Source organism: Oryzias melastigma, linkage group LG17 (assembly GCF_002922805.2).
Source record: "Oryzias melastigma strain HK-1 linkage group LG17, ASM292280v2, whole genome shotgun sequence".
Taxonomy (NCBI): Eukaryota; Metazoa; Chordata; class Actinopteri; order Beloniformes; family Adrianichthyidae; genus Oryzias; species Oryzias melastigma.
Genome location: NC_050528.1, coordinates 28050194 through 28062408, shown reverse-complemented (window position 1 = coordinate 28062408; position 12215 = coordinate 28050194). Strand labels below are relative to the sequence as shown.

The window sequence follows — 12215 nt, the reverse complement described above, 5'->3', positions numbered from 1 at the left end:
CCCTTTTCAAACAGGCTGCCATCAGAAAGACCGACCATTACGACTTTGCTCTGGCTCTCCTTCCTGTCCGTGTTTCAGGACGATGCATTTGATGCCGGTGGAACACAAAGAGCTCTGAAAAACATGCTGGGCTCCAGAGCTGCACCGGCCCGACCGGAGGTGACGGTGCGAGTCAGCGGAGCGGCAGGACAACGGCAGCCATGATGTTTGTGAGACAGCGGTGACAAGCGTGGCCTCTGGATGCACCGGTGAAATGTGTTTGTGTGAGAGATCACTAATGTCACATGCAACGTTATTAAAGCATCATGGGAACCTGTCACCACTGCTTTGATCTTTTTGGCCCTCATGGTTTATCTCAAATGATTCTCTGCACAGCAGCTTAGAACAACAGCCAATGGAAACGGTCTTTCCCTGACAATCTTTTATAAATGGATTAAAAGTTTGAAAAATGAAAGAGCAATTTCAATTTTCAAAACTAATTAATTTAGAACAAAAATGAAGGAAAGATGTATTTCAGGGCAGGTTATCAGACTAGAGTTGCCACGATTAGTCGACTAATCAACTATTAATAAAGTCGACGACTAATTTAATAGTCGATTAGTCGTTACCTTATATTATATAAAGTCAGAGTGTAGTAAAGTTGAAAGTTATAATAGAATTATGCTAACTTTTTGGACTATTTTGGCATTTATTACGTTTTTTTTAGGTTATTTTGGAGTTTAGCTAATATTTCAGGTACATGCTAGCTATTTTAGCTAACTTAGGCTAATATTTTAGCTGGCTATCAGTTTCAGCGTTTTCATCTTTCAATTTCAGCATCTTCAGCTATCGTCACTAGCAAATTAAGCTGCCAAATTTATCTTACAGCATTCACACGAGCATTATGGCAGATAATGTTGGTGTGAAAATATCTAGTTTTTTGTTAGTTTAAAGCTAATGGTGGTTAGGATGTGTGTTTTACATCCACTTTGTGAATGACCCGATTAGTCAACTAATCAGAAAAAAATAATCTGTAATTAGTCGACTACTAAAATAGTCGTTTGTGGCAGCACTATATCAGACTATGGAATAATAATAAAAATCAATAAGAGTCTAGTTCAATTATTACATTTACAAAAAATTGTGAAAAAACAAATGCTAACACAATATGAATTATATGGTCGCTGGGAACGGGTTAAATAAAAAAAATATATTCTGAGGTACTTGGTGCATTTGGTTTATTTTCTTGTTTTTTTGTTGTTTTTGCTCGTCTGCTTTTGTTGCTTCTGCCAGTCAGTTGACATATCAATGTTAAAACCCAAAGAGCTACATTTGGTTAATTAAAGCTTGATTGATTTAGTGAAATGGGGCAGAGACAATAAGTCGTCTTCTTTCATTTTCACCTATGGACAAGAGTACTGCAAAGTTTTTGTTGTCTGCTATGAAAATCAAACAAATACACTAAACAGAAACAAATGTCTTCAGAAAGCTCGAGTGAACCCCGTCTCCTCTCAGGAGAGTCTGACGAAGAGCTAACCGTCCTTTTCCAAACATTAACCGACAGCTGCCACCTATTGTACCAGCAGTTTTAAAAGCTTTTTAACTAAGATTATTTTTTATTTCATACATAGAATGTAAAGATATGAACTTAAGGAATCATTTTAACAGGTCTCAATTCTGTTCAGAGAAATGATGTTGCAACTCAAACTCCAACAGTTCAGGATAATCCTGGATAATTCATTATTGACTCTAAACGATGAGGTTTAAATGAAAAATCAGCTTCTTTTTTACGAGTAGTGATCATTTGAGTAGTGATCCTCCACAAGACAGACCAATCACAGGCTGCGTTCCAGCAGCTACTGTACATCAAGATGGAAAAGTTGAAATGAACGACTAAACAGCAACAGTAGAAGCTTTTCCTCCTCAAAGTGCTCCAACAAGGTTCAACCTTTTCATTTACGTTTTCACATTTGAATTCAAGATTTATTTGATCTTTTACCAATTCAGTAACAACATTTCCTACACTGTGTTTAGTGAAAGATCAAACAGAGAAAAGGGTTGATGGTTTGAGAAAACTGCAGAAATATATTTTTAAACCAACTGAAGATTTAAAGTATTTTGATTTATTTCTGCTGCTGAAAATGTCGCAGGAGAAACCAAAACATTTCTACAAACAAAGAAAATGTGGAAACATTGTGAATGGGTGTTAGTTTTCTTTAGGCAGACATTAATTCACTTAAGGACTTAAGAAGATTTGCTCACCTTGGCGTGATGCAGGTCCACACCATACATGGACAGCTTCTTGGCATTTTCCAGGAAGTGCATCTCTGCTTCAGCTGGTGTCATCCCCCTGATCGGACAGAAGCAAACCACACAAAAAGACATCAGAGTTTTCAGAACAACCTCGAAATGTGCTGCAGGCTTGTTCTTAGGAAGTTCTTCAGTTTTGCAGCATCAAACATTAGTAACGAGGTTTTAGAAGAAGCTCCAAAGAGATAATCATTAGAAAAACCCTAAACTTGTTTATTTCTGTTTATTAGAGTAGATAGGAATGGAACTACAGAGAAGTCTGTTCTGACACCAGCAGCTGAAACCATTCCTCATGAAATCATAAAACAAAGACCTGATTGATATTCTGAGTGTTTGGAAACAACATTACAATCAATTTTTAACATTTCTCTCCTAATATGCTGAACCCTTATGCACCCTTTCTTATGTCATTTACAAATAGGGCTGCCACGATTAGTAGACTAATCGACTATTTAAGTCATCGATTAGTCGTTATTTTATATCAGAGGTGTCAAACTCAATCACACAACGGGCCAAAATCCAAAACACACCTTAGGTCACGGGCCGAACAGGATAAACATTTATTAAACACTCTAAAACTACATTTTTAAAACTCTAAAACTGTAACTTTTTAACTTAATTATGTGCTACATATACAGCATTACCTGTGATAATGCTAGTGTGAATGCTGTAAGCTGAATTTGGCCTCTGAAGATGATAGTGATGATAGATGAAGATGCTGAAATTAACAGGTAAAAACGCTGAAGCTGATAGCCAGATAAAATATTAGTTAAATGCCAAATTAAACTAAATTAGTGAAAAAAAATATAGATTAAACAAAACAACTAGCACGAAGCTGAAAAAAATAGTTAAACCTCAACAAAGTGTAAAAACTGAAAAGAAATCCTAAATTGCCCTAAACAGCTATTGTGTAAATATTAGCTAACCTCCAAAATGCCTAAAAAACTGTCAAGAAAAGCCTAAATTAGCCAAACAGCTAGCATGTAGCTGCAATATTAGCTGAACTCCAAAATAGCCTAAAAAATCTTAGTAAATGCCAAAATAGTCCAGAAAGCTATCAGAATGTCAATTTTTAAAACTTTAAAAACGTAACTTTTTAACATAATTATGAATGATAAAAACGCAGGAATATTATTCCAGAATAAATCAACTTAAATAACTTTCAATATTTTACCTTCCATAAAAATATATTTTGTCAAAATTATACAAGTTTAAAATAGTGCAAGATAACATCTGGTCGTTAATAAGAATAAAATAAAGTGATCTGGAGGGCCGGATAGAATTACCCGGAGGGCCGGATCCGGCCCTGGGGCCTGAACTTTGACACACATGGTTTATATTATATGGAGTCAGAGTGTAGTAAAGTTGAACAAAGTTGTGAGTGTTCAGCACCAAAAAATTCACTTTTTTTATATTTGAGTCAGTGAGACCAAAACTTTATCTTTTGTGGAAAATAATTCCCTATTTCAGATACTGAACTCATTCTATTTAACCCTTCAACTCCTGAGGCATCGCCGGTGACCCTTTAACACAAAATCTTTAACAGATGGTAACTTTTTAACTGTTAACATGGCTTTTCTCCTTCAGAATCTACTGGAATTATCGTGTATATCAAAGAAAATAAACACTGGAGCTCTGGTGTTAAAGGGTTAATGTTTCTTTTCGTTTCCAGAAACTAATGAAGGAAAGAAGCTGCAGGATTCAATAAAAGTTTAATCAACTATCATCTTAACTGTCTTTATTTTTAGTTAGTTTGAAGCTATTGATGGTTAAGATGTGTGCTTTACATCCACTTTGCGAATGACCCAATTAGTCGACTAATCAGAAAAAATAATCGGTGATTAGTCGGAGAACCATTTGAGTGACGTAGAGCGTGAAGACACCAACTTGTAGCTCTTGTGGAGCTCCATGACCTTGTCTTCTAGCTCTTTGGTTTGGTTGGGAGCCAGCCGCAGTTCGCTGACGTAGTCGCTGCCCATTTCTTCGGGGTCGTAGTCCCCGAGCTCGGACTGCACCGTGTAGGAGCCCAGCACTGTGTGGGTGGCAAAGGAGCAGGGCAGGCGACCAGACACCACGTCGTCCCTCAGCTGCAAGCACAAGTAGTACCTGTGGGTTGGATGTACGACGACGTTAATACTTTGATTTTGTCAAAAATGTTTCAAAAGTCTGAAAAATTCATTTAAACCATTTTGTAATGGAAAGAGATTTATAAAGATTCCCCAAAACACAAGAAGTTCAACTGTAACTGACCGTGTGATGTCCTCTGAGAGCTGTGCGGGGTCTGGGGGGTAGAACTTCACGTTGAAAGCAAAGTTCCAGGGACCATCTACGACGTAAACACACATCTGTTAGAAAGAGGAAGGTCCATTTCATATTTGGAGGAAACATGATCAGGAGGTTTTACTTGATTCCTTAGTGCGGATCTGCTTCTTCAGCTCCTTGGTAGGATCCAGCCAGTTCTGCACAGAACGAGATGAGAGCAGATTACAACAAACAGGTTTCTTCACATCTGACAGAAGAAAACACTGGGGGACCGACCTTCTGGCTCTCTACATCTCTGTATGTGATGCCGAAGTAATCCTTCTCCAGTAAGTTCAGGTGATCACAGATTTTGTTGAAGAGGACACCGGCCTTTGCTCGTTTCTGTGAAACAAAAGAGAAATTCTGTTTGAAAACATTGGTTAAACTCAGTTATATTATTTTATTAGTCGACTAATCACAGATTATTTTTCCCATTAGTCAACTAATCGGGTCATGAGCAAACTGGATGTAAAACACGTTTTACCCATCATTACCTTTCACCTGACTAAAAACTAGAAAACTTGCATTAGCTGCGATAATGCTAGAGTGAATGCTTTTTGCTTCACAGCCCCTAACAACACCGACCTAACATAAGCAGTGCAACAAAAATCGTGAGCAATATCTTTTTGAATCAGTTGTACAGTTTAGATCCAGACTCCAGCTCAGACGAGGAAAACAAAGACGTTCATGGATCTATTTGTCTGACAGTGAGTGGGCTTCTTCAAGTGAAGCAAACATTACCCATAATGCAGTGTGATCCCAAAAGACACCAATCCTTTAAAGCCTGAGTGAGTTCAAAGCTCAGAGTTTCACTTTTGACCGGCATCGCTCACCACTACTAGAAAAACATTTTTCACACTTTTCAGTTTTTTTTTTTTTTACTGTAAGATTTTCCCTCCAAAATGGGATCCAATAAAAAGCAGTGCAAAACTTCGACACAAACGCTGGTGCATGCATACGCCTGCTTCACCTCTAAGTGGGCTGAAAGCCTGCCACAGATTATTCTAGCAGCACGCTGGTCCATCTGCCACAGTTACAGAGCAGACACGGCCCCCTGCAGCAATGCAACAGTCAGTCTGAAGCAGCAGCCTGCTGTCTGACACATGCTCTGAATGGTGTCGAGGCAGGAGCTGCGACTCGTACAGGCAGAGGATTGATCTCCAGAAGAATCTCTGAAACTGTGAGGATTTTCAGGCAGGCATGGCACTGCTGGAGGGGATTCAATCCAACAGTTTGTTGTGCAGAACCAGCAAAGTCAGGAGTAACGACGGCTAATAATTACACGGGGGCGGGGCTGCTCAGCTCCATAAGCCACGCCCCCTCAGAGGAGATTTTGGAAACAGAGCCTTCAGGTCAACATAAAAAATGTCTTTTTAAGACATTTAGGTTGTGGGATATTGGTTAAAGACCCAAAAATCCAAATTAAAACAATACTGAGAAAGTTTTTTTAAATAAAAAAAAAAATTGTCATGGGGCGACTTTTAAGAGCCGCATGCGACCCTAGTCTAAAAACAGAAATGGAAGAAAAATGGATGACTGGATAACATTAGGAAAAGCATATCAGAAGTTAGGACTCTGAATGTATCTTCTAAATATAGAGAAAACTAACAAGCTCAGAAATGATAACCAACATGCAGACACAGCACCTCACAGGAAGACACTCAAAGCTGGAAAACTGGAAAACCAGCAAATGTCCTGACAAGCTGGACCTCAATCACCGTGAGAAGAACCACTTCACGCCTGCTGCTTTTCATTGGTGGGCGGACTGACTCTGCCTTGTCTGCAGAAGTGACTAATGCTTCCCCTTTTTCTGCTCTTATCAAGTCTAACTGACATGAAACTAACTTTTTTAGGCAGTGAGCAGCACCAGTGGACAGCCTGCTGGTCCCTTCAAAGAGGCGGTCCGTTTGTTCCAGCCATCATCCAGAACAGAACCCACACACACGGGTTTGCAGCTATATATTTCTGCAGTTCTTCTCTGTCACAGCAGTGCGCTCTGCTGTGTGGGATGTACTGATTTGTAGCCTGAGACCAGCCCGGTGGGATCTCCCTCTTCACTGCAGTTTGTCCTTTTTCAATACAATAAACGAAGCTCTTCACCCCTTTTTTCTCTTTAGTCTAAAAGCTGTTTGTGTTCATGTAGCCGAATGTGAAACCAAATGGAGGAACTGTTCACCTGAGCAGGTGTTGGTGCAGGTACACAGAGAAGTGCTGGAGTTTGGCATAAGAAAAAAAACCCTTGACTCAAAATAAAAGATGGAAAAACAAAGAAAATGTGATTTCATTCTGCATGTGCTACAAACCAACGCTACAGTGACCAGGAACTTAACGTACAAGAGCACCACAGCCATTCAGCTTATTACTTCCACAATAAAGAGAATTATTATGAGATAAAACCTAGTTTACTGAAGAATATGTACCCAAAGACCATTTCTTTTAATTCAAACTTGAACTGTTCTTGGTCAAAAAACTCCTAAAAATCAAAAATATAATCAATAATTTTTCCTCACAACTCAAAGTTTAAAATGATTGTCAATAAAGACCAGAACTAAAATGCAAAAATATCTTTCAGAATAAACCCTCTTTCCCTTTAAAGAACCCTCAGTGTAGGACACCTGACCCGGATTCCTCCCAACAAATGCTGCTTTTCACGCCCAGAACCCATCAAGTTACCACCAGAGGAGTCATCTAATCCTTCAATCCAGACCCCCGTGGTGGAGGAATCTGCTCAAAGAAGATTAGAGAAGACTCCTGAACACATTTAAGGAAAACGCCAAAGTTCTCAACGCTTTTAGAAAAAGCTTGATGGAGGGGGACTTGTCCTACAGAAGTGTTTGATCATGTTAGGTTCTGATGATTACACCAAAAAGAAGGAGAGTGCAGCATTATGCTTTACACTTTGCACCAAAAAGGAGTTTTCTGCTGGATTTGGTCATTTCTGAGGCATTTAATCACCACTGATGACTAGTGAACATGGAGCTCACAGCTTCAACCCAACAAAACGTTCTGATTCAAATACTGACAAACCTACGAGGGAAAACTTCTGCAGTCAAAGGAATCTTCCCAGTGTTCACCCATATCAACACAACAAAAACTACTTTGATTTGTTTTCAGTGTGAATCTAAAGCACACGCAGCACGAGCAGCAGTCAGACCAACATGTCTTTATCCTAAAGGGTTCAATGATAAAAAACACAGGTGGAAAAAAGCTCCAGGAAGAAGCTCTCCTTTATAAACTTGTTTAATATCCAAGTTTATAGTTTTTAATGTTTAGTTGTTGCAAGTTTGAGTGAATAATGATCAATAAACAAAGTTAAACTATCTAATAAGTATGGTAACAAGGGCAAAAACTGTATTCCAGACTGGATTCAGATTAGCTTTAAAAAAAGGAAATAATATCGGTACGGCGAACTATCGCGATATTTCACCCCACAATCGATTCCCGGTCGCCTCCTTCCCTTTCAAAGGGACACGTTTTATCTTCACTGTACTGCTAACAGTGCCGGCGTAGTGACGTGAGAACAGCGCAGACAGGGCGTGCGTTACTACTCTCCTCCTTTTACCAACCCAGCCCTCTGCTAAAATCAAACTAAACAAGAGATGCGATGATGCAGGAACAGTTCTTTAAACATTTATCATTCTATGAGTGTGTGTGTTTTTTTTTAAATAAAAGACCGTTAGGCTGAACTCACCTCCACATCCACGGTGTAGTCGGAGCCATCCAGCAGGACCACTTTACACTGCATTATCTTCACTTTACGGACCCCCCTCAAAGGAGACTTGGACAGACGACTGGTCGACGACCTGTGGGACACCTGATCCTCTCCCTGCTGCTCCTGTCAGCAGAAAACACAATTTTGGATTAAATCCTTTAACACACACGAGTCAAAGTCAAGGCCCGGGGGCCAGATCCGGCCCTCGGGGTAATTATATCCGGCCCTCCAGATCATTTTATTTTATGTTTATTGATGTTATCTTGCACTTATTTCTAATATGTATCATTTTGACAGAATATACTTTTATGTAGAGTAAAGTATTGAATATTATTTAATGCTTAAGTTGATTTATTCAAATTAAACATGCTAGCTGTTTGGCTAATTTAGGCTTTTTTTCAGTTTTTTAAGGGTATTTTCAAGTTCAGCTATTTTTTCAGCTACATGCTAGCTATATTGGCTAATTTAGGATTTTTTAAATGTTTTTTAGGCCTATTTTGGAGTTTAGCTAATATTTACATGCTAGTTGTTTTGGTTAATTTAGGCTTTTTTGGCTAATTTAGCTTTTAGATAATATTTTAGCTGGCTATCAGCTTCAGCAATATCAGCCATTAGCTTTATTGATTTCAGCTATCAGCTTCAGTGTTTTCAGCTTCAGTGTTTTTAGCTATAAATTTCTGCATCTTCAGCTATCAACACTAGCATCTTCAGCGGCCAAATTCAGCTTACAGCATTCACACTAGCATTCTTGCAGGTAATGCTATACATCTAGTTTATAATTATGTTAAAAAGTTACAGTTTTTAAGTTTTAAAAATGTAGTTTTAGAGTGTTCAATAAATGTTTGTTCGGCCCGTGACCTAAGGTGTGTTTTGGATTTTGGCCCCTTGTGAGATTGAGTTTGACACCCCTGCTTTAACACCTGAGGTGTCGTCGGTGAAACTTAAACACAACATTTTTAAGGTACTGTAACTTTTTAACTGTTAGCACGATCAACGTAATTCCAGCAGATTGTGAAGGAGAAAAGCAGCTCAGGCCGCTTTTCTCCTTCACAATCTGCTGGAATTACATCGATCATGTTAACAATTTAAAAACGACAGTAAATCAAAGAACATGAACACTGGAGCTGGATCAGAAGTTCAGCACCATTATATCCGCAAGAGAAAAATCTCATTTTCCACCTGGCTGAAAACAAAGCCGTCTTGACCGGCTTTGACCTGAGAACGACTTCAGACCTCAGACGATTGTTCTTCACATTCACCAGGAGGATCTTGTGTTACGCCCTGCTGCAGATGTTCTTTTGCTTCTAAGATAACGTCCTCACATCATCTCCTGTATAGTGTAATTCTCCTGGTTCATTCAGACGCACACTGCAGTTACAGCACTTGTAGATTAGATAAATCCTGATCCATCTTGACGGGGTTCATACTGAAACCAGTGAGATTGGAACAAAGACGAATCTGAAACGGTTGATTAGATTTAAGGTAAGAACACAATTGTTCAGCAGCACTGGTCATTGAGCAGGAAGCATCAAACACATCAGTGAATGAGGACAGCGACTCTCAAAGGCTCAGACGCAGTCATGCTCTCTTTATACGGCTGTTTTTCAACAAGTATGCACAGAAAATTAGAAAGGTTCTCAATTGACCCTTTTCACAGTGACGTCAGACAAAATGGCAGCAGGGCCAGAATAGTTATGTTTGGTGTTCGTGTTTAGAATGGCAAAGCTGAAAGCTGAATGCTGTCACAATTTTACGTAAATAATAAAAGGAAACCTTATCAATTTAAGAAAAATTTAGAATATTTATTTTATGAATGTCCTGCTGCCCTGCGACAGACTGGCGACCTGTGCAGGGTGTACCCCGCCTTCGCCCATCAGTAGCCGGGATAGGCTCCGGCACCCCCGCGACCCCGAAAGGGAAGCAGCGGTCAGGAAGATGGATGGATGGATGAATGTCCTGCTGAACTGTATTTTCATTTCCTGTCTTAGATCGTTCACAAATCCAAATACAAATTTGAGTAATACTCCAATATTTGAGGTTTTATTCAAAATATCAACCTTTCATTTGAGCTGAAATTATTATAACTGGTTCTGTTTTGGCTGATGTTATTTGCATGTATTTTAAAGGGGCCCTACCATGAAAATTCTACTTTTTGGAGGTTTTAAAAGCATTTAACTGTTCATTCCTCACTATACAGAACCCCAAAGTGGTATTTTAATCCGTTAATGCATTTAAGAGTAATCCTTTAAAAACATGCACTGTCTGCAGCAGCCCCTCCCATACCCACGAAAACGAGCGGTTGGAAACGTGCTGACTTAAGATCGATGCCAACCCCTCCCTACAGGAAGAGTATGCTCTGACAGCTCCGCCCCCAGACGAACACAACCCTTGATTTCTCCACTGAGCTAACGGTGATCAACAAAACAACTTTCATTTTAGATCCAAAATACCCCATCTTTTAGTAGTGTCTTGAATAAATTCCAGCTCAAGGAGGTGTTTGTTATTTTAGCCACGTCACTCCTTTAAGATCCCCCTACCGCCGGTCCGGCACAGCCGTGAAGGAGCTGCGTGTGTTTGTGTTGTGGAGCAGTATTTCGATGGCCAGGCCTACTAAAGGCAGATATATGGTATGTGCATCCATCTTTGAAGAAGTTTGGATTATTTTCGTGGAAGAAATACAGACATACTGCCACAGACTCTAGGATGACGTCATGGAGCGGACTGCAGCAGCAGTGCAGCCACACGCAGGGGCAGGCGGAGCTTAAGGAATCGAGTCGTTTTACTTCCAGGTATGAAAAAACTCATAATATAACTAATATTTCATAAATCATTTGTTTTTTACTGATCCACAGGAAATATATGATCTTATATATAGATATAGGTCACGCTGAAAGACTTCATCATGATAGGGCCTTTAAGTGTGATAGAGTACAAAAGCTGATAGAAATGTATGTTGTTCACATTTAATACCGTTTGCAAAGATGCACATCTCTGCATTGACTGTACACATTTTAATGGCTTCCCAGGATATTTTAGGGGATAATTGTAAAAACAGGAATGGTTTGGTTTGGAGATCAGACACAGTTATGAGCAAAAACAAAGAGGAGTGATGTTAGAACCACAGCTGAGCGAACAGCAGCTCACTGACCGCAGCAGAAAACATTACAACAGGAATAAGGTTCACTTTAGTGTCAGACATGCTGGAATTACCTGAAGTTTGCTCTACATTTCAAAACTAGTTTTAGAAAAGATCTTTTTTAAAGGTCTTAAGGTGAAAATAAATCAACCACTGAAGAACGGTGTGGTTAGAGAACCTGTTGACGTGCTAACAGCTGTGTCTGTTTTAGGAGCTGCAATCACTTCCTTTCCTTATTCTGATGCTAAAAGAAAAGCGTCCTGATTGACGGTGAGACAAAGTTATGACGACATTCAGAAGGACCTCATGAACTACTAAAGAGGGAAAAAAAACAGAATGCATCCAAAAGGAAGAAAAATTCTGAATTTGTTCTTCTCAAGGTTAAAAGAAGCTACAAAAAAACCTTTAACCTGTACACGCTGCAGAAAGTTGAAGAGCTGAGTGATTTGGAGGCCATGATGTCGGAGCGGTCGTGGAAAGCTCTCACACTCACCTGTTCTCTCTTGGCCGGTGTGCTGTGTCCGGCGGCAGCGGGGAACTTCTCGGCTTGGTTCTGTGGTGAGGTCTGTTCCTCTGCCGCTTTGGATTTCTCAGCCTCCTTGTTCTCCTGCGGCTGCTTGGACTCCGAGCCTGATTCAGTCGTCATGGCAAATCACGCTGGAGAAAAAACACAGACCACCAAGGTTGAGTCAGCTGATGGAGTATGAACGGACACGGTTAGAAAACCACTGATTATAAAGGGCAATGCTGATTAGACACTTAAAATTGATTAGACTG

At 39.7% G+C, this 12215-nt stretch overlaps 1 protein-coding gene across 10 annotated transcripts in view; it reads right to left on the bottom strand.

Annotated features, from left to right (window-relative positions):
• The window catches only part of LOC112151319 (protein 4.1), a 58397-nt gene that overhangs the window by 23936 nt on the left and 22246 nt on the right, over nucleotides 1–12215 (bottom strand). For 9 of the 10 annotated variants that reach the window (XM_036216476.1, XM_024280260.2, XM_036216478.1 and 6 more), the window contains exons 2-8: nucleotides 11932–12095; nucleotides 8282–8425; nucleotides 4828–4932; nucleotides 4694–4748; nucleotides 4540–4615; nucleotides 4177–4395; nucleotides 2242–2329 (exon numbers count right to left, since the gene is read on the bottom strand). In XM_036216476.1, coding sequence (XP_036072369.1) covers nucleotides 2242–2329; nucleotides 4177–4395; nucleotides 4540–4615; nucleotides 4694–4748; nucleotides 4828–4932; nucleotides 8282–8425; nucleotides 11932–12084 — 840 coding nt within the window. In that variant the 5' untranslated portion in view covers nucleotides 12085–12095. The remainder of the gene's footprint in view (nucleotides 1–2241; nucleotides 2330–4176; nucleotides 4396–4539; nucleotides 4616–4693; nucleotides 4749–4827; nucleotides 4933–8281; nucleotides 8426–11931; nucleotides 12096–12215) is intronic. The other variant, XM_036216480.1, reaches the window with a different exon arrangement.